Raw genomic sequence first — 27,582 nt, forward strand, 5'->3', positions numbered from 1 at the left:
CAGTAACGAGTTTTAAAATATTGACATTAAACAATTCCATGTGATGCCAGGCATTGCTGTCATCGCAAACCTTATACTGACATTTAAAGGTCGCTGTATTCCGCAAGTTCAATAATATAGAACAATTTTTAAAGGGTATTTACTTTGGGAGTGATGGAAAAACCCGCTTTCGCTCAATATACCACTGTGCGTAGAAACCACAGCGATTTATTTTCAAAGATGCTGCGAAGGGACTGCCCATTGTGGCCAATCAGCGTTGTCGTTAAATATGACGTCACAGTATGCCTGTTACGTCATTTTTTTGAGAAATATAATTGAAATAAATACCGGTTGGTTCAGTGCAAACGCAATATCGGTCGTTAGTGCTTTCCGTTACCGCTTTCCGTTACCGCTTTGCATTGCCGCTTTATGTTACCGCGCGTAACTGGTCCTTGGAACAGGCACAATCAATTTCTCCAAAAGGAGCTATTTCATTGACACCAGAAATCAAGTGGCACTGTGATCCACAGGTTGCTTTTCACCGTGTAAATATAAAAGTGAACTTTGATAAAATGTCACGGCATGCGAGCAACTGAACACCTTTTCGTGCTGAATAAATATGCATAATCGGAATCGTGTGGACAAGCTCGATTCGCACAGAGTGTGTCAACATCGGATTTGCATCGGGTGACATGTCAGCTTACCATGGATGGAAACGCTGTGTGGAGGAACAGGGCACAACTGGAAAAATTTGTCAAGGCCTATAAAGTGGATAAGCAAACGGTTCTTTTTTTCGTCTGACCAATGTAAGCGGGGAAGGAACAGGAAGAAACAGGGCGAGGGAAATAGTCCAGGATTTTGGACAAGTAAACGTCTGGGTATGTTAAATATACACTTCCATCGACACCCATATTCAGGAAACAAACGGTCATTACTCAAAGCAAGCAAGCTGGCAGATTTGCCACGTTTGACGCACCCGCACTTTTGTCAACACCATCATTGGCCCGGCTTTATTCCAAGGCAGTGTTGGAGTTCAAAAGGTGGAGTTTTGTGCGGTCATACACGCGTAGAACCATCCAATGACTGGTGGTACGCGTTTAAGCAAAGTCGCCAACGAAACTCTGTTTGAGTGAACGTATCAACTATGACACTTATTTGCAGTGTTGTAACCATGATTAATATTATGTCAAATTAAACTGTGAATCTTCAAACCGAGTCAGATTGACTGCCATTCATTGCTTTTTCTTCGCTGGTCCTTCCAAACAATATTAACGCTATAAAATGACACTTTAGGCAGGGTCTGCTATCAATTGTCGAACGATCTAACAAGTCCGATCAATCGAAAAACTTTAGTCAGCCGGAAAAGGCACTCCCCCTGCCTATAAAGATGGAATTTGATCAGGAACGGCAAATCATCACAGCCATATTGTTGACAGCTTGATTAATTTGAACGCATTTTGTTTGATCAGTTCAGCGGTGATGTTGATCTTTTCCCCCACCATGATCCCCGGCCCACGCAGGCTCAGGCTTCTCCTACATTGACAGTTTTCAACCGCGAGGTTTTCTGACATTTAGCCAATTGTGATATACTGCCGTTCCCGTGTGTACACTTCCAATGTATATATTTGGATCGACTCAAAGCCACTTTGGCGCATTGGTGCCCAGACAGAACCAATATTTGGTTATTGTTTGTCTCTTTCTTATTAATGCACGAAATTGGACTCAAACACAACCATATGGAGAAAAGGTAGCTTTTCGCACGACGGTTTGACGGAGTATTGCCCCTAAAATATTTTACAAAAATCCGGAATACTGGGATCAGCAATTGACAGACTTTACAAAAGAGAAACGCCCTCATTTCTGTCCGTCTGTGACCAGCCTTACTTGGCTTGCACGGCGTAAATCGTCATATGCATCTTTGGTTTTAAAAGTGCTGGCCTGAGGTCTTTGGCTGGTTAATCGCGCTCGCGTATATTCCGCACCAATAGACCGTATCCGAGGGGACCCAATTTTAGTCAGATTCCCCAACTTAGAGTATTCATTTGTAAACGTTAAATTTAAAGAACCAGACTCTATTCTACGATTTCATTCCGACCCCCAAAATCACCTGGTACCATCTCATTAAGAGTTTCAAATGTATACAATACGTTTAGGAATACGACTGAAATACGGTATATGAACTCACGTTAGACAGCAACAACATTGTATATTGGTCATGTCTAGTGTCCCATCCCCACACGTGCGTTTTAATTAAAAAACGGCTCAGCTGTCTCCGTCTGCTCGCCCTTTTCCGCAACGTTGCCCATTACTTTACTCTACACCGCAATTAGTTTATTAAAACATTTCCGTGAAGACGTTTGATTGAAATTCCCGAAAGCATTCCCAACCATCCTTTCCTTGAAAACTGCTCTCGACTGTTAAAGAGGCTTACGTCAATATTTTGACAAAATTGAGCAACTGTAACACTAGAAATGTTTCAAATGACCTGAAAATTTAATTGGTGTGTTTAGTCTAATCTTACTATTCACAAGTGTACCTTTCCTGCCAGACTACACCAACCCGCCTTTCGTTATTTGATACATTTTCTACGCTAAACGATTTTGGCCGTCCCTTTACCAATTCAAAGTGTCCCTAGTTGCTCTTTTATTTGCCTAGCACCAAGAACTGGAATTTAGGTATTTTGTATCAGTCTGGTATCTTATTAGGGTCGATAGGCTGTGTCAAAGTATATCCGAAAGGTATGTGCGACGACTAGAAATGGGGTGCTACCGTGCACTTGCAGTATACATGACAAGCATTCTACGCTTCTGACCATTAAAGAGGTACGATTTGAAGAGTATTTGACACCAATGCCTAATAGCTTTTTGGTAAAGAGTCTCTCTCGTGTCATTACATTAAACTTGCCTGTCCACCCTTGTCTCCACTTTCGTCGGCGCTTCGGATAATGCACTTTCATTTCTCGCCGTGGTGAAGTATGACCCGCATTTTGACTCTCCGCCAGCGGTCGGATTCAGCACTGCATTCTCCACGAAGTGCTTAAACCTTAAGTTCTCATTAACCAAAGTACCAAGGACATTGCTGCTTCACAGAGGTCCTCTGATATATGGTGGCATGGGTAGCGGGTCACTGCGAAAAATTACCCGCCCATTTGCAGAGAAGAGTAAAAACCACTCCAGCCAAGCCAAGTGGATGAATATGACACGATTCTGGGTTCTTTTGAAACTGTTTGCCTCCGATGACTAAAAATTGTAATTCATTTGAAATTACTTGGGATTGTTTTGTAGACTTGCTCGCAGAGTTTCGGTATTCAAATCACGTCAAGTGTCACTATATAATGCCCGAAACTAAAGCTACCTTGTTTTTTCATAAAGCCAATTTGGCATAGATTTGCTCCGATTTCCAATCCGATCGGACCTTTTGTAAATTTTCTCCATTTCCCTGAAAAAAATGAGAATAATAGACATTTGTAGTTGGCTGAAAGAGTTGTTTAGATTAAAGCGTCTGGACAGTCGTGCTCCATGAAAATTGTCAGGATATCTCTCTTACTTCTTGTACGATTGGGTTTGAAATACAGCTTGTTGTCACGCTATTTCACGAAGGCGAAAAGTGTTGGCGGAATTGGCAGCCTATTATTTTGCGTTTTTTGATACATCATTAATGTTCCAAACGATTGACGACCCCGCACTAGGTATATTTTTCTTTAATACTTCCGGGAATTAGATGTCATCATATCCGTAGACTTTTGTTTCATTCTCTCATTCATGTTATCCTAGAAAACTGATAAACAAAGAAGACAGAGAACTGACAAGGCAACGAACCGTTAAGAGAAAAAGCTTCTCCCGTCCTCGTTTCCTCCTGCACATGGAGTGTTCTTTACAGAGATGATATCGTTAGATGTTCTGACGTGAACCACATGCGGCAGAAATTACTGTCCAACAAGTGTGCGGAAACATTTCAAACAATGGCCGTCAACTTAACCAAGCTGACACTGCCGGCTCCTCGTATTCCTAACACGCCCTTTAAAACACATAAATTAAACACCCACGTCGGTCTACGACGTCGATGCCATCTAAATCTTCCCGACAAATCCAATTTCGGCATGAGTGATATATTAATAACCTTCTGTGGCTGCTTTCAGTTCGTAATACACGAACCACATCAATCCGAGATATAGAGAAAAGAAAGAAGATATCAAGAAGGGATTAAAAAGGGGGATTAAATCATCGGGTACTCTTTAACTAAGTCTCCCGTCTCTACTATGACATCGTCCATGGTCCAAAGAAGTGACCTATGTGACCTGGAGATTTTCGTACATTTTGGTCGTGAATAATGCATTATTTATTATCTGAGAATTTGGAATCCATAGTTTGCTGAATTTTATGAAAACAATATCCCGCCAGTTCAGGCTGCTAAAGTGAACAACCTTCAGTTTCCATGTTTGCAATTCTTATCGTTTTTGTTTTTTTCATTTTTTAAATAGGGAACCACCTTAATTTTTTTTTTTAGATAAGACTTGGAGGAATTTTATTTTCATTCCGGAATGATGATTAGCTTGGTTCCCCACACAAATTTATCTCCGGAAGTTATCCATGATCAAGGCCCCGACTTGCCATCTGTAATGTGCCATCACTCCCCCGTTATAACATTCCCAGGGAATATTCGGATATTATTGGCAGTCACGTGGATGCATTATGACATACTCCAAATATCTTGAGGAAAACTGTACCGGAACAGACGCGAGGCTGACCGTTCATGGGAGGGCATCAGTTGGTATGCACGCATTACGGAAACCCACCGTCAATTAACTACTCGCCCTTACGGCTTTGTCTCTCCATCTCAAGCTAATGGACGGCCATTTATCTTGTTCCACTCTTACAAACATGCTTAGATGCCTACAGAAACAGGATTATGGTTCAAAATATTAGATATTGATCCCAACTTCTCTGGAAATAATACGTCCTGCCAGATTGCATGAGTTATGGTCAACATAGATTCGCTAGACTTGCAAGCGAGGTCCCAATTAATGTTGTGCAAAACCGACCCGAAACCGAAACCGACTTCGGGTCGGGTAGGATCGGATTTTCCAACATTTCAGTCGGATCGAGTAGGTTACAGTATTGAGTTTGTCGTTTTGTGGTCGATTAAGCTAAATTGTGAAAAAACCGAAATAAACCGAGAAATTAGAAACGGGAAATTCACGCGATGAATTTCCTTGTTAGAGCTTCAGATTTTACAGTCAAATTTCTATGTTTGTAGCGGCAATGACGAGGCACATCAAAATAAAAAGCAAATACGAAGTATACTACTACTCTGAGTAGACCAGAAACGCGGTCGCGCAAAGCCGCACACCAAATCCAAGCTAGTTCGGCCAAGTACGCATTTTTCACAACAAGATTGGACTATTTTTCTCTCTCGGTAAAATGAGGCGGATAAAACAGACAAAGTTACATATGGGAATGTAATAACCGATTCCGCGTACTGTTTATCTAGTTTGTTGCGTGCGATCGAAAAGACGATTACAAATCTTGTTCAAACTAAAGTTTGAATACACAAAACATCCGAAAATACTTTGCTGTCCAACCTTTTGTGAAAAGGTTAATTCAAACCACAGTCATCTCTTTATATTTCCTGGTGCCAGTCATGCTCTTGTAAGCATACCATGAAAAATCGTGGAATGCGCAATTGTACAGTTGGAATACCGAACGAACAATGCGCATAGTTTGCAGACATGCAAGCACGTGATAGCGCAGGTCACCTCGATAGGACAACACGACTACGAATGACAAGAATATTGCATACATTCATACAATACTGGCATATGTTCAGGCACAAAACGGATACAATTCCTATGAAATAAAAGCTGATTTGCCCAAACCAGACGTTCGGAGTTTTTCGGGCTCGATTACATTTTTGTCGCATCGGGTCGGTTTTTCCCTGATGACTTGTCAGGTCGGGTCGGTTTGCAGAGTCCAGATCGGTTTCGATTCGGGTTTGGTTTGTGTCTTTAATGTTTCGGGTCGGTTGGGCCTAGTCAACCCAATCCGATGCACATCATTAGTCCAAATCTACTTGTTTCTCCACCAACCAAAGCCTACACCAGAGAATCTTCCTTTCATTTAAACGTATACAATGAGTTTGAGATTTAAATGATCTACAAAACAAGAGACAACTGCACCATGCACTATACCATAGCATCCAAACTATCATAGCGAAAAGCAATTTCAAAACCTCCTTTGCGAACGAAAACAGCGGTACTCATTTCTTGGCAGAATACGGGTGATTCACAATAGTGCGCCTCCGAGAGTTTGAACGCGTTAACCAATCACAGTGCGTGAAATCTGTCGACCCGTTCCAAACGCATATTGGGTCGATAGATTTCGCACATTGTGATTGGTCAATGCGTTGCAAACTCTTGGAGGCGCACTTTTGTGAATCGGTCATATTAAGGCCGGTTTATACTTTGCGCTAAAGCGAAAACGAACGCAAATTTGTGACGTCAAAATATTCGCGTTTACGACTTCGGAAAAGTTGAGCAACTTTCAACTTGAGCGAAATTTCGCTGCCAATTTTTCCTGACGTCAAATTCGCTTGGCTTTCCCATTTGCCTGAAGTCTGTACCGGGGTCTAAGTTCGTGCGCCGCTTCAGCATCGTCAACTTGCATGATGTTTCTTGGATCGGTCATGGGCAAATGCAACCCTTTGCCGGCCAGAAAAGTTCAATAACAGAGAGCTAGAATTACAACGGGAAGCGTGCTGTTCGGTTCCCACGAACGTCATCACGTATTTCATTCGTACTTTGGCGAATTGAAAAGAGGGGCCTTTTCCTATTGAAATCCAGATAAAATCGTTTTGGATTATTGCTGCACTGAAAGACATTTTTCGAACTCTGTCAGAAACTGCCTTTAAAGCCAAGAGTGTAAGATAAGAAAAGCTGAAATGCTCAAGTGACATTAGAGGCGATTTTCACTCCTGAACAAATGAAACGTTTATCATTACGTTATTTAAGAAAGCGTATTGTTATTTGTGAAAATATACAAACCAAAGACAACAGTTGTAATTTTTTTTTTACATTTTTTAAATTCTTGGCTTCACACTTACGTAATTAATGTTTTGCCATAAGATCTGTGTTAATTACATGTATTTTCCTTCAGGGGTAGGCCCAGTAAAAGCTTCGGCTATTTGTGTGACCTCCCCCGGGGGTGGCCATGCTATTGTGAATGTAGTTTTGCGAACTAACTTTTATTTGGTATGGAAATAAACCTGAAACCTGTAAGTCTTTATTCTTTTCTCCTTTTTATTTCTCTGTACATCATTGCTCTTCCCGTATGGGCCTATAGCCCCTGAACTACTAACTTTCACAGCACATGTTCCCGTACCCAAAGATGGCTGCGTGTATCGAGGCCGGACAACAAAGAGCAGAATTACATTAACTGACATTCAATATTTGATCCGATCGGGGGAAAAACACAAGACACGAGACAGTACTTTGTTGGAGTCTCTCTGAATGCCCCTTTGGTCGACCATACATTACTCTATGGCGTGCCCGAGGGAACAAATCGTTAGAGTGGACTTGCCAAGATTAATTTTCCGAGTCCATTTAATCCATATCCAGATGCGGAGCCTGGGGACGTACGTCATGGATGTACCAAAGGTTTGTCTACACGCTTGCCGTGTCATCAAGGAAACGTGCCAGGGGTCTCGGGACACGACAGAGTTGCTCGTTGTTCAATTGGCTGTGGTTCTCTGCTTTCATGTTTTTAATTTACAGCGTAGTACAACATTAATCCGATTCGGGCTTTTTTGCAATCTTTTTAGATATTGCTACCGGCCAAACGAAAGTGCGTCTACATTATTAACATGTGGGCGACATTACACCTACGCTGGAAACAAATAAGATAATCACGTTGCCTGCGGTCTCTGGCAATTTTTCCCTGTCACAATCAATTAGCATGTTCATAATTAGATTTATCCATCAGTTTGATGTTATTTTTGCGAATGCATTTCAAAGAACTCTGAATGCTTGTGTAGCCTATTGCTGCCATAAAATCAATGCTTGTGGTAACTAATTAAAAACGACAACTGGTACGTAATCGTATTAATAGTTTGCAGTCGTTCGAATGTTTCCTGAAATATATTACAGCTGGCGTTCGAATCGAAAAACTTTCACCTTACTTTGGGCATACTCCAAGGGGGATAGTAATTAGTTACAAGTAATCTCTAACTATCCGGCCTACAAAGTGCTCATTAGGCCCCCGTGGTCTTTTCCCAATTAAGTAAAGATTTAATCAAGTCCCTATAGGCTGTCCTCTCGACATAAGACACTTAACATACTTACAACAAGAATGTAATTCACGAGGATCATTAACGTTGTCATTGCCACACGTTTCGCCAATTTGAATTAGTGTTCAGCTGTGGTAGGGCTTGATGATCAGAAATGCCAATGCAACTGGGAAAATCGGAAGCTAAAACAGTCGAAGTGTGTTTTTCCGTATCACGACTAGACTTGTAATCCACCTCTCAAGAACAGCAATAACGTGTGGGTGTGTTGTTTAGTGCATCATTTTATGGGTATTTGGGAATCTAAAAAGTTCAGCGTAATCGCCAAAGTTTGAAAAGCGAATGTCCTCAGTGCTGCGTTCAACGCACGATAAATCCTCATACATCATGAATGTTCAACTTAAGGAACAAATGCTCATTACCAAGCACGATTTATCAAAAATCCCTGCACGCCCATAACATTTACCATCTCGACTTGATCAGCTAGAAGTCAGCTGATTTCATTTTTTGTGCTCAAGCAATCAGGCAACAGCATATTGTGGGGCTGGTTTAATTACTTGGCTGGTGAGACACATCGCTCACGCCTGCCTCCGGCGAAGTCAAGCGTCAGTACCCAGAACGCAGTCTGTCCTGTCTTCCCAGACGCGAGAGACACGACTGTGCCATGGTGCAAAGCAGATCTTTAGTATTTATTGTGTATTTTCCGAGAACTAAAGTCTGCTTAGATACGATGAACATTCATATCACTGTGAATGTTCATTCTGCGAACGATCATCCTGACTCATGTTAATACTGCTGTTTCCAAAATGAAAAGTAACATTTAACACCACAGCGTGTCATTTGACAATTACTCATTTTTTGTGGTGTTAAATCGCAATATGAATTTTAGTAGAGGCCACGGCATTGTTCGAGATTAAACGAATACGATGCTGACGGCCTTTATGCTCAGAAGATCAACCATTGCTGACAAGTTTGAGACCAGCCAAATACAGGCGCAAAGCAGACTATCGGTGTTTGCGCTGAGAGGGAAGCTTTCTCGTTCTTGTTTTAAAGCTTTTTAGCGACGGCCAATTTGAAACATTCTGTCCATTAGGAATGCATGGAGACCCCCGCAGGCTCGCGCCAGAGCAATTTTACCGGGCGATACGATCCACCTTTTTCTCCCCGACATCGGATCTCGCCTGCCCGGGGCTGGAGTGGGAGAAAAAACCCGCATACTCTTCCATACTTCAAGGCTGGCACCCTCTGCGTAGAGGAGGCAGCTCGAGGTCTGGCCGTTGTCGGTCGAGGGCCCTTCACCAGGCTAGCAATACCCTACCTGAAAGGGTATCATTCACCCACAAACTGACCCTCATTTCTACAGAAAAAAAACCTAAAAGAAAGGACACGGGAGGTGAATACTGCAAACCGATGCGAGAGCCGAATTCATGTATGAGCATATTAGAACATGACCACAGTGTTTGTGTAGAGGGTGACTTTGATAAGGACACATAAGTTAAGAGCGCAGATATGAATCTTATTGGTTTATGTGTACTACCAGTACCCGTTTGCTTAAACCCTCGAAATACTCCCCAAATCCGAAATCAACCTTTTATCGCAATGACTATAGGAGGAGTGTTATAGGAGACCTTTCGAAACAAATTTGAAAAGGTCTTATACAATGTAAGTACAGTCTAATGCACAGACATGTTTAACGCACAGACATGGTTATGAATATGCATAATGTAGTTGATAAGAGAAATACATAAGGGGCAGCAATCCCAATCAGGCTTCATTCTGATTTCATTCTTTCATTTATACGCTCATTTTGAAACCAGTCAAGTAGAGGTATGGAAGATATACCTCATCCACTCTTTAAGAGGATATGGTGACAACCATGCAACTTAACAAGACGAGTTTTTTTTTAGCAAACATTCTCGACTCTGACTAAAAGTGAGCAGTTGCTTGCCCAACGTTGATGACTCGACCAACGTCTTTGTCTAAATGCCATGTTTAAGCCTTTTGCACTCTTGGCAAAGATTGGCTCAGCTTGTCCTCAATAAGCTAACGAAAGCATTATGATATACGCATTCATACTGAACGGTTAACAGTATAATCTAATGCATGCCGACTATCGGTGGGACAAAGTCCCCATTCACACGGTAGGTACGGCGTTCCCTTGTATCAAAACATTTCGACTCGAATCCATGAATATTGGATATTTCTTCCAAGTGTATGAAAGTGTGTAAAAGCCTGTGTTCCGATCTAAACACCGCATTGGACCAATGAAATTAACTTTGGCGTGCATTTTAATCACATTCAATGACCTCTCGGATGAGAACATCCCGGGCATCGATCGTCCTAATTGCTATCATCATCATTATCGTCCCCAGAAGTCAGGGGGGAGGCCATTCCCGACCTGTCATTAAACTCCCATCCCTGCCGAGCGCCAAGTGCTCATTGAGAGAAGGGGGGACTCCGGTGCCGTCCGCGCGCAAGGTCATCCGCGTCATTTCGCGCCACTTATCTCTCTGCTTAGAGCGTTCCCATGCGAGTTCCCACAGTTGTAAACACCACGAATGCACCAGCCTGGACTGACTTCAGATGTCTTTCTGATGAAGTCCGTCAAGGCTTAATTGATCGTGTTTTCGTTTTCTGCTTTTAGAAAGTGGGATGGTAGCGATGTTCGTTTGGTAGTGAAGTTCGTTTTGTCTAAAAGTGGTTTGTTTAATAAATAGTTCTCATTTTGTCGCTTCGCACAGGATACTACATGTCTACATATTTGCAGTGTTGCAGTCACAAACCTTCCCAACTGGACGCCATCTTCGATGTCAATCTTAAATCGGTTCTTTCTCAAAACGAAACGCATAGATAAGTTGTCCCTACTAAGCCAAAATCCGTAACGTGACGTTTTTAGAAGATTTTGTACACATCAGTTTTCAGTGGACAAATCATTTTGCCTGTTCTTGTTATGATTAGCTGAGGTGCATGTTGTGTGGTGTCACAGACACTGCAATCAATCAAAGTGACGGATTTACAGACAGCATAGTCTATTCCAGCTGTCCTACCGTCAATGGTTTTGGTAATGAAAAGGTGTGCTTAACTGACTTCCTGTATTATTTCGGATACGTTTCAGGTCGTCAGCTACTCGCCACAGAGGAGCACACTAGGTTGTTTCAGACGCTGTTTAATGCCAACTACAGCCATTTAATCCGGCCTGTGAAGAACCATGACACGGTCACTGTGGTGGAAATGCTACTCTTCCTTGCCCAGGTTATTCAGCTGGTAAGTTGATTCGATTCCAATTCTTCGAAATCTCATTTTCTTTCTGCATTTAGCCCTCAGTCTTTTAGGGCGAGACAAGTCGTCGCCCGTAATACCCTCCATTCAAGTCTTCTCAGGGCTACAAACATTGCGCCGCTTTGCAGTCGTATAATGACTCTTTCTCCATGACTTCTCAGGAGGTTTGCTGCGCCTCTGTGGAGTCTTTTACCACGTGGAATGGGTGGTACCAAGTTTGAAATACGTGTACACTTGACAGCAAACCAGGAAGTATTGCACAGAACCCTCCACTTCTAGAACACGGGGGTGTTTGCGCCCCCAAGAGTGACACCAGCGATAAGGTTCTAATAACACAGTAACCGCGGATAACAGGGATTGGTTCATGAGTTCAGCAGGAGATACCTTCTGTGAGGCGCGTGCTAAGTATCCTGGTCTACTTTCGGGAAGAATTTGGGGGGGGGGTTAATTCTCATTCATAGCGCAAAAAGCCTTCTCAGCAATCATGTGCGGCTACTATGAGATATCATAAACCACAAGGCGCTTGTTCATCAAGAAGGCATTACGACGAGTGGCAGAAAGCAATCATCCCCTATTTCCAGTGGGAAGCAACTTAAAATTCTTCATCGGGTATCATCCATGTACAACTGTTCTAATAGAAAAAAGTTGAATCACTCTCATTGATTGTCAGTTTCTGGTGGAACTGAGATACATCTCATGCAAGTTAAGATGTTTGTGGTTTATAAGTAACATATCCCCTGTAGGATTCTCCACTTCCCCTAATTAGAATGTCAAAACCTTGTTACGGATCTTTGGCGATATCAGCACATCGTGCTGCGCTTCAAATTTCATGTATGGATTATCTGTCTTCGTGTCGATGAAATGCTCTGCAATTTCCTGACCTGGGTCTATTCTCTTCGTTGCATTTTCTCTGCAATTGGATTACACATTCCCGTCGCTTTTGATAGTAGGACATGCATCATGGATATCTGGGTGCTTCTTCATTTATATATCCGGGGGTTGGGGCTGATCATGTGTTGGCGACTTTCCTTTGAGCTCTCTTTCTCTCTCTTGCTTTGGAGGTTGATCAGTCATGTCGATGTAAAATGGCTGCCTTGGACCGTGTTGAAATGAACTATACAAATCATCATCATTCACCCAATGAATGTTACCATGGTACAACCTTGACGTCATCTGTGTTTGGAACTGTCATATTTGTCTGTCGCAGCCTCGCTTTCACAAATTGCTTTAACGAGGCTATTCTTTCAGTCTGAGATCTATTAGTATTGTAACTGGTCTTTGGAGTATGAAGAAATTTCTTTTGAATTACTGTACTCGATACACCTGTCTCATCGCGTTTGGCTAGTGATTGCCTTTTTAGTATGTGGATAGTTTTTACAGGATGAAGCCCAGGCAGGGCTGGTCATTTTGTGCAAACACTTGGAACAGCAATGCTTTCATCATTACTACAGGGTTCTTCCTGATTGGACATGAGTCACTTTCCAGCTTCGTTCGAGTAGGGAATTAAGAGCCATGTTTGAAAGACTCCTTATTTGGGAATACAAAACAATTGGGCCTCGGCGAGGTGGTCGTGTCACGCAGCTGTTTGGCTTTCTCCCTGGCACGTCTGAGTTAATTTAACCTGTACCCGTGGGATACCGAGCATTCCAAAAGGCAGGAATTTTTAATTGGGTTGTGTAAGTGTTTATTGGTACTGCAGATGTTATAACAATAACAAGAAACTGATACGTAGCGCTCGAGGCCGCTAAAATTGATTTCATCCTAATGCGCTTCTGGATTGTTTGGATTTTATTTACGGTGTTGATTTTTGTTTGAATAGATTGTCAGATTAGCTTGCAGTGCTGAAATTTCCGACAGCTGTTGTGGCAGAGGAGGACAGGAAATTAACGACTTTTGGTGCATGCAATCTAAACTTGACTTTTTTCGACCTGTTAGGTCTGTAAGCGTTGTAAAATCCATCCCAACCAAGGTCAAGATACCCCATCAAGCACCGATAAATTGATTTTTTTTTGCGGACGGAGTCTTAAAGTCAAGAGTGCGTTTCGGCTGAGCAGAAGGGGCTCATCATGCTACCAGGCGACCCATTCCATTCAAGCATTTATTAGAAATTAATATTTATTCAGTGATTGATTGAGGGCGCGTTTGGTTACAGGTCTTTTTGAATGAGCTAATTGAGGTTGAGGGAAAAGAGGATTCCTTGGGACCCATGATTGCCAAAATGCATCCAAATGTCACTTCATGCAGATTTACTTCGGTAGACAGGAACTTCCTAACACACAATTTCATATAGCTGGAGTTCCTCTTGATCAAGTTCAGAGTATGAAGCTAATAGGTGTTAGTTACATTGCAGCATAACTTGAAATGGGATAGTCACCTAACCGGCATCGCTAGCAAAGCCATTAGAAAGCTCTTCATGTTAAGAAATTTAAAAACGTGCGGCCTAGCTCGTGCTGAACCCGTTATTGTATACGAAGGATACATCAGACCTGTTTTAGAATATTCACCTCCCTTATGGCACTCTGGATTACGTGTTCTCAGTCTGGTAGCCTAGAATCAATCCAGAAAAGGGTGTGTCGCATCATACTTGACCGATTGTACACTTGTTACTACCAGGTCTTAAATGTCCCGGACTTGAAACACTCGTTAGCACAAAAATTGATCTGTGTGCTAAATTTGCTCTAAATGCCTTTAATTCTGATAGATTTAATGCGTGGTATAATAAATCCCAAAGTAATCACAGGATGCACCTCAGATCAAATAGAATTCTTCAAGAATTCACCTGCAAAACTAAATGCTTCAGCAACAGCCCGCTCCCTTATTTCACAAAAATTATAAATTCATCTTTTAACTCTCATCATCTGTTTCCTGTGTAAACAAAACCCTAGTATTATTTTCAACAAATGTGTAATTTTTGTTAAATTCCACCATACAATCACCTTTCTGTGTTTTTCTTTCTTCTCCGCTTTCAATGTCTTTTATATTTTTATGTAAGGTGAAATTTGAGCATATCTGTGTATGCTGTTTATTGTTTTTCAATCTATGTAGCCCCCTTTAAATTCTTTTGTAGAACTACCCTGCAATTCTTCCCTTGGGCTGCTATTGGCAGTGTGAATAAAATAAACCAGCAATAATAATAATTATAATGCACAGACTGGACCATCTGCCTTTGTGCACGCATTTGATAAACCTGTTGAGGCCCCAGTTCTTCCTGAGCTTTTACGGTTTGCAGTACGCTGTCTTGCTCAGGAACGTCAACTCTCAGTCTATAAAACTCTCATCATATGACCCACCAAAGGCTCGATGTCTCACACGTCCGAGAAATACTCAGAGACTTGGCCACATTTCAAAATACCTTCAACCAACCCCTTCCTGTTGATGAGTTGTGCAATGTAGAGTTGGCAGAATGCCAATAACCGTGCCGATAACAGCTCCATGCATTTCAGTTCATCTGTACTGTAGAATTGATCTGAAATAATTTTGCTCTTTTTGAACAAGATTTTATGGCTGTCATCTATTTAAAAAAAACCATTTCGTAAGCATTTCCCATTACAAGGGATATTACTACTCGGTGTTAAAAGAAACCTCCCGCTCACTCTACCTGACAACTGCGCATGGTTTTCATTCCAATAATCATCCAGGTTTATCGTTGTCATTCGTCCACGTCTGATCATCTGTTCCGCTGAGACGCAAAAATCAGGCCGCGCGGAGTGAGTCCTCATGATTCTGGGCCAATGAGATTTATTTGAGGGATGATCTCCTTAATCCCTCATTCATCCCCCCAGAATCGAAGTGGTTAAAGCGTAGATGAGAATTGCAGAGATCTAGATGCATGGACCGGGCATGGGTGGATTGTGTTGATTGCTCCTTGAATCATCCAACATGCCGGAGCAGGTGGTTTTGCCTAAAAGTATCCGAAGGAGGGGGGCCCTTGCCCTACCCCACAGAGTACATTAACGGGGATGCCTTACAAGGTATCCAAAGTGGGCCTCGGAAAGGAGGAACTACCATACCTCCGTTTTATACTCCAGACAAATATTTTATGCCCCAGCTTCCCTGTAGTTTTCTTTTATGGAGCGCTTTCATGGAGAAGCTGTAGAACATGCATTCTTAACATGATCAGGTTGATCGGAGAAAACTAGATTCCACTGAGTGGATCCAACTGCAGAAATGTCAAATTAATGAATATGAAAGCAGTGGATGGCAAAATATTAAACCTTTTCCCGTTTTATATCAACTGTGTCTCCCAAGTTGTCCCATTTTCATGGACAATATACTGCACTTTCTCCCTGAGTAGAAACGCCATTTTATCAGGAAAAAGGACGGCGGGATTTTAATAACATTTGTTATTTGAATTAGAGTCATCTTCAAAATCATCTTTAATGATCATGTTATCTGTTTTCATGTCCTGATTAGGAGAATATCCCACAAAAATCAACATCCAAATCGACGACATCTTTATTACTAACGCTGTCAAAGTGCATTCACCTCCTCGATGATTATAATACATGTATATTTGAAATAGCTCTGTCATTATTCCTCATAATCCTTGGTATTTAGACGAAGGATCAATTTGCCTGTTCTACATTTTCCATGTGCATAACATTCCTGTAAAAATCCTCTGTTTTACTACTTTAGATCGAAACTAAAATAAATTGCAACGATAAAGAGATACCATAATCGTCATCTTTAACCACCCGTATTTTTCGGTTGGATTGTCAGCACGGTTAGTTTTATTAAGCTCGAATGGAACTCTGCCGAAATATCGAATAATTGGATGAGTGTACCTTTAACCATGGACCTTCCACAGCTCTACTTCATGGAGAAGAGATAGGCAGAGAAAGGCAGGCCCGTTGGAAATCGACTGATGCAATCCAATTACCCTCCCTGTTGGTCAACAGCGTAACACTAGCCCCTCGTTTAACGCCAATTTCCCGCGAATTGCTCTTAAATACCAATAATGTAAACCCATATTTTAATTGCCGTTGAATTTCCGCCGCTCAATCTCCCCTGCACAGATACCTCCTATGGAGTCCACAGCGAGTGGAGGCAGGTTCTTCTGATCGACAGCGACTCTGGCCTCGGGGTTGCCGCCTGTCTATTCATTTTCTCCCTGAACACGGCCGGCTGTTACCGCTAAGGACGGTTTGGTATCCTGTGCACGTACACAGGATATCAGTTTACTGTTTTGGTTGAGAAAGAGCCCTGCAAACGATTGCAGATTGTTCCCAAACCCACAACCTCCTGCAGAAGAAATATAACGCAAATATCTCCAACGAGAACGACAAGAGAGGCAATGACAATGTCACCTCGGGGTGATTACGACGAAGCCCACGACAATGACAATGACATTTTGGACTTATGCACCTCTGTAATACTGCTGAAAAAATTGCTTTCACGTCTCGGGAGCAAATTTCACATTACATCGAATACGTCCAAGGAGAAAATTGTGGGAGTTTTTAAATTAATTTCGAGTCAATATTTGAGTATCAGAAAAAAATGTGCTGTTCTTTCAATTGCAGCAGACAGTTTTACCAGAAAATTTTAAAACGTCATCTTGTGGGTTTTAATGACAGATTTGTAGGAAGAAATCAATTCAACTAAACTCTAAGATTGATGTTCATCCACCAAATTATACCTTATTAATTAGTCCTATTTTCAACCTACCTCAGCAAAACACGTATTCACAACTCTATCTCTAAAATGATAAAAATTATCCGAATGTTGATGACTCTGTCTTAACCGTACATATGCCAGAGATTTTGGCTTGGAACAGGTGATTTGTGCAGGCCGAGCTCAATCGGGTGCGTGTCATCATCGCTTGCCCCTATCACATCAGGCGCTAAACATACTAGATGAAATACCCTGACGGAAGTTGTTCCGTCCCTCCAGCCGGAGATTAATTTTTCCGCCGATCTAAACATCTGCTGATGTGCCTTGGGGCAAAGCTTAGCTGGCTGAATTATTCCTCGGAAGGACAATCACGATCAGTCATTGCGTCACTATCACATGTTCTTTCCTGATTTGATGCAGCTGAGCCGAGAAATGTTCTGATTTGTTTTATTTATTTATATTTGGCAGTATTGGCGTGTGCGTATTGTGCGGTATAGATGAATTATCTGTCACCGTAGCGACGAGTAAATCGAGCTGAATGCAAGATGTCTTTCCTTTCCAAATCATTTTCTCTATGTTCAATATTTGGCGTGCCTGAATACTCAGCGATGAAGCATGTGTGAGTATGATTCATATCGACAAGATACTCTTTCCAATGAAGTATCAAACAGAATATCTTCCGGAATACAAACATTTTAAATACATTGTACCTGAAAGATCGAAAGGAAGACATAATTTTTGGACTATATTGTAGCCACATTTACTTGATTTTAAATAACTTTTTGGTTTCCTAACGCCTGTGGTTAAACTTTCGAAGAAATGGAATTTCTCAAAATTTATGAAGTTCATTCCTGTAAAGGTTGAAAAACAATGAGCCAATGTACAACTGAAACGCAGCAAATGAACGTCACTTTTCGAATTCAGAGTGGCAATGGGGAGCCAGGGTGAAGTCTGTTATCGATCTTTGAATTTTCTCGAGACGTAATTCGATAGCGAGCGGCTTCGTTCGCGTCGGTCGAAGAAGAAAACACCCTTGACGGCAAGCCAACAAGTCAGAAGGGGGCGCTGACGACAGCTTGGTTGCCAAGGATGGCACTTTGCCGGCCATTCCGAGGTGACCGGTGCTTGAAACCCGACCTGAGTTTGACTTCCTACTTTCCTTTGCTCAATCGGTTATTGTTTTTTTGAACTCAACGTAAAGCACACAATACTATCGACAAATTTGGCATTATTAATAAAGACGTGCTAACCTCAAAATACGCAGTCTTCCTGGTAGCGAGCGGTCCCATGATTGTACTGTGCCTTAAGCTGCATCTTGCTGCCGACAAAATATCAAACAGTTTAGGCCAGCCTAGTAAACGAAATTTAGATGAATATAACACCAGCCATGATATGGATGGCGTCTGTCTGAGCGCCTGACTAATAGAGTAATCGTTCAATCTGTATAGTGGCATCTAAATAGTGGAAAAATCACCATCAAACGTCGTCCCTACATGTCATTTCCTATTTGAGCGAATTCTAGATTTTGAGGCCACGAAGTGGCAATTGCTCGGTCATGTCCAGAAAAAAATGGAAGTGTCGGGCAAGGCAGACATGCGAAAGCGGCTGGGTCAATTTGTCAGAAACCAAGGCAATTTATTTTGACAAGCAGGTTAGCGGTAAAGGGTATAGAGGCATGTCCAATCCATCATTAAGTAATGATAGTAATTTACTGTTAGCCTTGGCAGTTCAGTATGTCTGACCATCGGCTTCAGACACTTACCCTTTGTCCCAATTTGTGATGTAAGTCTCAGCTGTCCTGCTTACTACACTGATCCCGTACGTAGTGGCGATTGCTTATGGGAAATCACGTTGCTTCTATAGACAATCCACTGGTCCCTACGGGCGTCGCCCGAAGATAACACAATATCTGAAACAGGCACCAAGTGAAAACCTTTTGAGAAGCATCTTGATTCTTGTTTTCCCAAAAAACGCTTTGTTCAGCAATACTAGACTGATTTTTTGTCGTAATTACTTCTTGTTACTTTCCAGGATGAGAGGAAACAGACGCTGAAGATAAATGCTTGGGTGACACTGGTAAGTATTAATTTGTAATCTTAATTATCAACCTTCATAAAAAGGCTAAAGAAATGGAACCATCAAATTTCAATAATTAGCTATCAAACTCTTCTGTCAGCGTAAAGAAAAGATCTTAATACAAATTTTATGCCAATGAAAAAAAGATACAATAAAAGGCGACAAATCGTATCCGTAATACAGTAAGTTTCCCTCAACGCTTAATCTCACATACAATTTCAACTTTCATAATTGCGAAGTTGGCAATTTTAAAACTTTGCCCACATACTATTTTCGAAATCTTCACCAAAATGATAATTTTTGTGCTGAGTTCAGCTCCTTTGATTTTTGAAGTAAGAACAGGTACTTTGGAAACAAAAGCCATGGTTAGCCGGAAGCATTAATATATCAAAAATGAGTTTCCAGTTTTAAGATAAAAAAAAAACTGTAGTGGTGGGAAACGTTCAAGTGGTTGGTTTTGCACAGTTTCTCGTTGAATAACAGCAGTAGTTGGTTGGCGGAGATGGCGTCAATCTAAAGGTGTGGAGTGGAAAATTACCCACCACTAGGGATGGCAGTGTTGACATTTGACGATAAGCTCCAGATCATCGCTCGATATTTATTAAATTTAAAATATTTTCCGTCGTTCCAACTTGTCTGGTTGAGTTTCCACATCAATGACATGGCAAAGAAGGAAGTTTGAGACTGCCGTACCCGTAGGATAAAAAAAGGTCTTTATAAATTGGTTCTGTGAATTATCCCATCTAGGTCACTTTTTTCTATCCAGATTAAAAGCATTAGCTTATCCACATCTTTCCCTACAAGCCTTTAAAAGCAGCATTGATAATTTTGCCCAATCGCCAGCGGTACAATACGTCTGTTTCACATTTGCTCAGATACAGAAAAATAAATTGACTGTGACAGACAGGGAATACATAATACCTGTCACTACCAATCCGTCAGCAAACAGCCGTTGAATGTAACGGGCGCTTGCGTGCCACCAATAATCGGCAGCTGTTTCAACATTGTCTGCCGGGGTCCACGGACCTTTGGCAGTCTCGTTGGCACAGAAAAAAGACTGGACAGCTAAAAGCCCCTTTGGCGCTCTTTTTCAAAAGCCAAATTTAGCCCAGGCGTGGGGTACCGTTACTGGACCGAATGCAAATCGCTGCATAATGCCTCTTAAAATCCCCAGGCTATGTTTGAATAAAAAAGCCCACCTCCTCTTATTGGACAAGCATGCGTAAATGGGTAATCTATGACGTAATTGGCTCTGAAAGCAAGTGATTGGCTGAGTGCATTACGCGTGCGTTATTTTAAAGAGCAAATTGGAGGGGCAAAATCTTAGGCAGTGTGGCCATTAGTCATAGAACTATTCGTGTTGACACCACATAACAACATGTGTTTTCTTGAAAAAATGATCTGTCAACATGTTGCATTTTTTATTCTATCAGGGACGCCGTGATCTCAGTTTAGCTTCTCAGCAAACATAATGAACATTCCTGCCGCGATGAATCTGGCAACATCTGTAACAGTTATCAAAAGGCAGCATTTATCAATGCTCAAATCGCGTGTGGTGGCAACGACGTACGGCTTGCAGTGCATAGCCGGTGATCTTATCACAGGGGCCAGGAAAGAGGTGGCAGATAACAACCGCTGTTGAAACAAATCAAAATTCAGTTTTCAAAGACAGTCCCAGACTGTTGCTTGAGATGAAAGTTGTCTATTTTCTGGCCTTAGAACCTTCGTATTTTCTGTCTTCAGGTAAATGCTTAAGCCAGGTTCCTCCCTGCAACATGCATATTGTTTATCTTATTTAGAGTGACTTCAAAACCGTTCTTCACTAATTGCCCAACGTATAAATACCATTAAACAAACAAAATTGCGAGGGAGAAAAACAGATGCATTAATCAATTATGGATCCTCGGCATGATCCATAACTGCTTCATGTCAACATGCTGTTAATTCGTGGTGCCAGTCTCACTTCAAATTCTCTTTAAAAATTTGAAAGCTTTTAAAAATCCAAGGTAACCGGATCAGCGGAATCCATTCATTAGAGTGATTTCCTCTCATCTGTCATTCCTTTTTGTCCCTTTATCATTATATCCGCTCTCTCCAATTCTATGCAAACACCTTCCGTAAGTCCATGCATTAATGGTGACAATATGCAAGGCATTTCCCCCCGTTTGATGTGCAAATTATCTAATTCAAAACCCACGCCCCTGTCGTGTTTTTATCTCAACAGCTGTGGGAGGACGAGTACTTAAAATGGAACCCCGAGGATTACAATAATCTGAAGAACATCAAAGTCCCGTCGGAAAATATCTGGATGCCTGATGTCACACTGTACAACAAGTAACTATCACTCCTTGGAGAGTTGTATGATGAAGGTTATGACATTGACCTATGTGATGACTGTGACCATGATGAATCGGTGATGACGACATTTATGATGATGATGACAATGAGACGACAACGTGACGTCAATGCGTAATGATGTTTGAGATGACAGTGTTGACAGTTATCAAGTACATATTATTTCTTTTAAATTACCCCAAAGGAGGAGACCCACACTGCACGTGCATCGTTTGTACGTCGTTCATTGTTATTACCTAAGATAAGCCGAGGGTACAAATACAAAGAAGACCACACCGATTACTTGGCAAATTGATTATTATTTAGTAAAAAAAAACCATGGACTACTTTTTTTCATTTAGTTTCACATCTACAGCTTTAAATAGATCTATTTAATTACAAAACTGCTGTGTGCTGATGGTAGCTTGCCCTATTCATCAAATAGATTCTCAAGTACCCCCCCATGGGGAAGCTCGCGTAGGTTGTCGGCAGGAACCAAGACACGCGCTGAGAGAATGTAGCCTCCACTCGAAGAGCATCTCTCCCACCGCTTGATATTTGCCCAAGATCAGGTGTCGAGACCATAGCAAAAACACGAGAGATGCTATGTCAACACGGAGTGGTGGGTTGTTAGTTTGCAATTACACGCAATCGTCGGCCAGGGCATCGCGGACTGTTCCGACAGCATCCGACAAAGTTGCGAAGTGGCAATGATGAGATTATAAACATTAGCTGAAAGATTTCAGCGACTGGAGTCTTGAACAAGACGCACGGTATTCAAATGCTGAAGTATTTCGTCAGTCCCTGACAGACAGTCTTTTTTTAGACAGAATCAGTATATTGAATACCAATTATAGAAAATGCCCTAGCGGCTAACTGTACTTTGCGGTATTCCCGAAGACGAAGTCAAAGAAGACTTTTCTCCGAATGCTAGGCCTAAACAATAAACCAACATCTAAGCCCTTGGGTTCAGAGTCCAGGCAACAGCATCCACTTTAACACAGCATGGTTTACGATGTAGGGTCCGTGTGAGTAAGGTTTGGTTTAGGGGTTAGGGTCGAGGTTTAAGCTGGGAAAATGATTCATACAGATAGACGCCCAAGCCGGTGTCTACCCAGGAACTATGGCATATACATCCTCAACTCAGTTCTGGCGTGGTTTAGGATAATACGACGGGCACTCCTGCTGCATTATAGATAGCCTTCGATTGTTCTTGTGTTGCGTGGCTTTATGCCGTTTAAAGAAATTGCATCGGTTCATCATGAGACTAGATATTGCACTGATTGCATCTGCTCAGTCACGTGACCTATAGTGGTTATCAAACATCAACAAACATGGCGTCCTCCCATAGCAAAGAGTGTCATAATTACTACCAAATAATACCAAAAATGAAGCCGACGGTTGAAGTGCTGAGTACTGTGCTGAAAGTACCATGCAGTTCTTTTAGTCAACAACGCTTAAAACATATTTTACTATGGGAGAATACCATGTTTGTTGGTGTCTGATTTTAACTATAGGTCAAGTGACTTAGCGCGTGCAATCAGTCCATTTCACAATAACCAGCTGACAATTAAATCATTTCCGTTTCGCTGATTGGCCTTTATAATTAACCCTGCGATTGAGTAATCAAGGTCTAATCAGTTTAAATCAAATGCCACCGGCTCTGAATAGTATGTCTTTGATCTGCATGATATCAAAACAACAGTTTACTGGAGAGGAAATCCAATCAAGAATTTCCAAATGACTCTGTGTTTAATGGGGCTGTATGAATAGAAAATCGCTTGATCTCATATGGTTCTGTTGAATACCATCCAGTCTTTTCAATCCATTGGCCTGCTGCATGCAATCAGCTCGTCTCGGAGCCGAGCGGCCAGGCTCAAGGTTGTTTGGGCATGGTGACTGGGGAGCCGGAGACATTTCGACTGCTGCAGAATGGATGTCTGGTTGGAATTTTGGATCACGTCGCGCAGCGTCGCCATAATTTGGTCCATGGTCTCAAGGTTGTGCTCCTTCCGTCCCTTGGTATGAAGAGTTTTGACTAATTACCCAGGGGATCATTAGCAATGCTTGGAAACCTACCATGCAAGTAATTGGGATAAACTTCTCTTAGATTAAGACTGGCAGAAAGCACTTTCTGACACGATGTCAGTGCCGGACAAATTGGCCATATTACAGCATGTGGAGACTAACAGACTCATTCAGAATTCCTCCTGCATGCGTGAGTGAACTCTGTAAATTGCGATCAGGCGTTGAATGCTTGCTAAATGTAACGCTTGAATTATGTGATGATATGCAATCATTCTGAGCTGTTATGTTTGGAGCAGGCAAGTAGTCATTGTGTTAATCAATATCAAGAAGTTGGCCTAATTATGCTGTAGAGCCAGAAATGATTACGTAATAACATATGTACATACTTTATGCGAATTTTACCCTTTACTGGTCGCTAGGAAGTGATCTGTTTATTGAACAGAAATATTGACTCGTGACATTCTCTTGACATTGACATTCAAAATCATGCGTATAGACACGAAGACCAATTTGGTCAAATCATTATATATGCATATATATACACACACACACTCATATATATATATATATACATGCGATGTCAATGAAAAATAGTGTGATGACCCTTGCGCTTCTTCAACTCAGAGTAGCGATACATGCCGTCATTGAACATGACCAGCAATTGAAGGCGTCGTCGATCTGTTTGAGAAATTCCAGTCGCCATTTTTTTAAAACAAATTTCCTGTTCTACACTCCCGAAAGTTGAATATCGGACGCAGATTGCATGTATTGCGATGGCAGAGCCTCAAAGCGCACAGGATGAAGAGAAATCTTGTGGATTTCTTTCTTCGAATGGCTGGCGTCCAATCAAATATGTCACAGGGAGTTCCAGAGGCGTGTTGTTGAAAGGATCTAGTTGTCCAAGCCGCAGCTGGAACTGGCGATTTCTTGCCAACCCGGCAGGTGAAATCCTAGGCCTAAATTGCCACTCCTGGTTATGATAATTGCCAGCAAACGTGGCCAAGTAGCGGACAGGATGGGGAGGCGAGAACTCGACGTTATTGAAGCCGATACGCAGAAAAAAAGAAGAAAGAAAGAGGAATTTGCCGACGGAAAAAAATTGCTCAGAGAGCCGAGCTTGAAATATTCAAAAAAACAGCTGTAAAACGACAGAAGGCCGCGCGACAGCCGGCGGCGCGTTAATAAGAGCCCTTTTCAAATTGCTTAGCTGACCGCGTTTTAGAGTGACGTGCGTTTCTTTCTCGTTAGAAGTTCTTTACCTTTCCTAAACGAGATTAGGTGCTTGTTTAAAATTTAAAACACCCAGCGTCCGCAATCCGAGGCACTGAACTGGAAGCTATTTTCTTGAACAATCCGACAGAAATTAGTAGGATAAATTTTGCAAGACGTCCCAGAGTACCTTTTGTGAAATTAGAGCAGCAGTCAACTCCAAATCGACGTAAAATGAAATCTTGCTGTCAGCACAGTTTTTGTCCCTTTTTTACTCGTCTTTGTAGCCGTTCGTTTCAAGAGCTGAAACATTGTTCGCTCTTTAGCTCTTTGTAATGTAAGAAATAAGACTCTAGAATTCGTTGTTCTGTCTCAAAAACATTAAACGGTAGTTCATTATTGCCTTGTTTTATGAGTAGTCAGACAAGAAAGAAGCCTGATTTTTAGGAATTTTGCGAAACCGTTTCAGATCTCCTCAAGAAAAGCCCACGCTGTTTAACCAATGGATGGTTTTCATTTGTGTCGACAGCGCAGACAAGTACACCAACTGGCTCAAAGGCCAGATAGCCGTGATCGACTACAACGGCTCCATAATGTGGGGATGTCCACAGATCTTCACCACCTATTGCAAGATTGACATCACTACTTTCCCGTTCGACGAGCAGATTTGTAAGCTCAAGTTCGGGCTCTGGCAGCACGACGCTTCGGAAGTCGTGGTGGTCGGGGCGGGTGAGTTGGTTTTGCACGTGGTTTTCTCACTTTCTGTAGTTTATTCTCTCGGAGGTGAGTTCTGTCTATTGACTAGCCATTTCATTGCATGAGAACGGATTCGATAGTACAGACTTATAAGTCACGGAATGTGGCGTGCATGTCGGTTCAGCAGTAGTTACAGTCAGTTTTGTTTGAACTTTGTAAAGAAAGTCATAACTTCTTTCTCTTGTCTAAATCCTCCTCTACAAAGTCGCCGCATTTTCCAAACCCAGTCTTTCACGGTAACAGTTCCTTTGTGCTTCTTTATAGTTAACCGTCAACATTCATTTTGTGTTTATCTGGTAACGGGATTTTCCTCGAAGTGAAACAAAACCAAGAATTACAGTGGGTCCATCCAATCATTGTCTTTGTTTGTATCACGTGACAACGTCAAAGTCTGTCCCTATTAATGCCTTGCCTAAATTGGGCATGTGGATCTTTTCTGGGGCGCAGAAATATGTCTGTGCACAGGTAACAAGGGTATAATCGAACAAAAAACTTAACTGGTTGACAGCCGTCTTAAGAGTTTAGGGATTCTTCCAAGAAGCCGCTTCGGAACGAGATCGAAAATCGGTTCATCGCAGGCACATTATGAAATTTCATCCAATAAATCTCTTTGTGAAGCAAAACTGAGAAACCTTTCTTGCGTCTTGATGCAAGACTAGTGTTTGTCTGCACGCTGCACGTTCGTAAGTGAAATGTTGCACACGATGAGTTTTACTTTTTGTTCATGACGGATGCAGTGCACTGCTGCCCTATAGCAGTCTACATTTGTTGTGTGGATTCTTTTGCACGTCGTGTTCACATTAACATCGTCATCGACATTCGTCTGTTGCTTGCGAAAGCCAGTGTTCGATGTCGTTCCCAGAACCTCTCATAAAGGAAGCCCTCCGTCTGTTCTTTTTTGTCAACCTCGTCCCTCGTGTCTCGTTGCCCACACACATATCAGCATTTCCTTTCAGATATTAAAGTCACCCTTTTGGTACATCAAACGAAGAGAGCATTGGCCTAAGAATCATACGATTGTGCTTGGAGGGGACTTCGATCTTTGGAATAAATTCATGGCTGTGCATATTAGCTCTCAACAAAGTGTCCAGCCATTGCGAAACTAATATTGTTTTGGGGAAACCATGTTTTTCCTTGTAACAAAGCAGTGATGTGTACTATTGTATCGGTTCGCTCATTCAGATAAACAAGTCAACGCGTCTACTTCAGATAGCGGTAAGAGCCCCCTAACCCAGTGTCAATTATTAACCATGCTAATTCAATTGGTTCTCACCTTCCTTCCATTTCCCATCATTCACCCGCATTTAACCTTCTCACACCATCCTATACCTTTTGTGCTATTATTTGTTCCACCAAACATCCACTTTTCTACTCGCCAAAAAGTACACCTCTGGACCGCAACTTAAGCTTCTGAGTTTCCCGCCTTTTTTCGCTAACAGCGTATTTTGTTAACCATTGTCGAACTGTGTCTTGCAATATGTGAAGCTCTTGTTTGTGTCTTTGCTTAAAATAAGACAGAGGTGCACTATTTTTCGTTTTGCTGCATCAAAACGCGGTGGTTGTCTAAAATTATATGGACTGTCTCTGTCATTAATTTGAAAGAAAGGGCTACAAACCTTACGTCTAATCATACGGAAACTCAGCGCCATGAGAAGGCACCATGGCTACACAGTCTGCAGTGATTCTAATCAGAACCTTACTCATATAAAGTGTACAGAGGCTTGTAACATGTAGCCATCTTGTTTCCAAAATTGATGTTTCGGCGCCTGCAGTTGAACTAGCCAGTGAGAAAATGGCAAAAGGGACTTTTGAAACGTGGGATGCACACATCCAAAATGACCATCAGAGTCCAAGCCAGCGGCGGAGTTTTGGAACTACAGGGCTTCTGATCTGAAGTTGTTGGACTATGAACAAGGAACGACAATTTGTCTTGCTTTGTACGAAGTACATTTCACTTATATTCTGCTGCAGTCTGTTTGATGGTTGACAAGAAAAGGGTATAACTCTTGCATAGGAAAACAATTAAAATATTGT

The 27,582-nt window shown here is 41.8% G+C and overlaps 1 protein-coding gene across 3 annotated transcripts in view; it reads left to right on the forward strand.

Annotated features, from left to right (window-relative positions):
- Positions 1 to 27,582, forward strand: part of LOC110979873 (neuronal acetylcholine receptor subunit alpha-10-like) — a 46,971-nt gene that overhangs the window by 6,230 nt on the left and 13,159 nt on the right. The window contains exons 1-6 of one of the 3 annotated variants that reach the window (XM_022236001.2): positions 657 to 857; positions 11,372 to 11,520; positions 19,177 to 19,221; positions 21,446 to 21,555; positions 25,322 to 25,521; positions 26,731 to 26,763. In XM_022236001.2, the coding sequence (XP_022091693.2) occupies positions 689 to 857; positions 11,372 to 11,520; positions 19,177 to 19,221; positions 21,446 to 21,555; positions 25,322 to 25,521; positions 26,731 to 26,763 (706 nt within the window). In that variant the 5' untranslated portion in view covers positions 657 to 688. Of the gene's footprint in view, positions 1 to 654; positions 858 to 11,371; positions 11,521 to 19,176; positions 19,222 to 21,445; positions 21,556 to 25,321; positions 25,522 to 26,730; positions 26,764 to 27,582 lie in introns of those variants that run through there. The other 2 variants (XM_022235998.2, XM_087144827.1) reach the window with 2 other exon arrangements.

This window comes from Acanthaster planci, linkage group LG13, assembly GCF_054643075.1.
Source record: "Acanthaster planci isolate LZ-2023a linkage group LG13, COTS_SCS, whole genome shotgun sequence".
In the NCBI taxonomy this organism is placed as follows: Eukaryota; Metazoa; Echinodermata; class Asteroidea; order Valvatida; family Acanthasteridae; genus Acanthaster; species Acanthaster planci.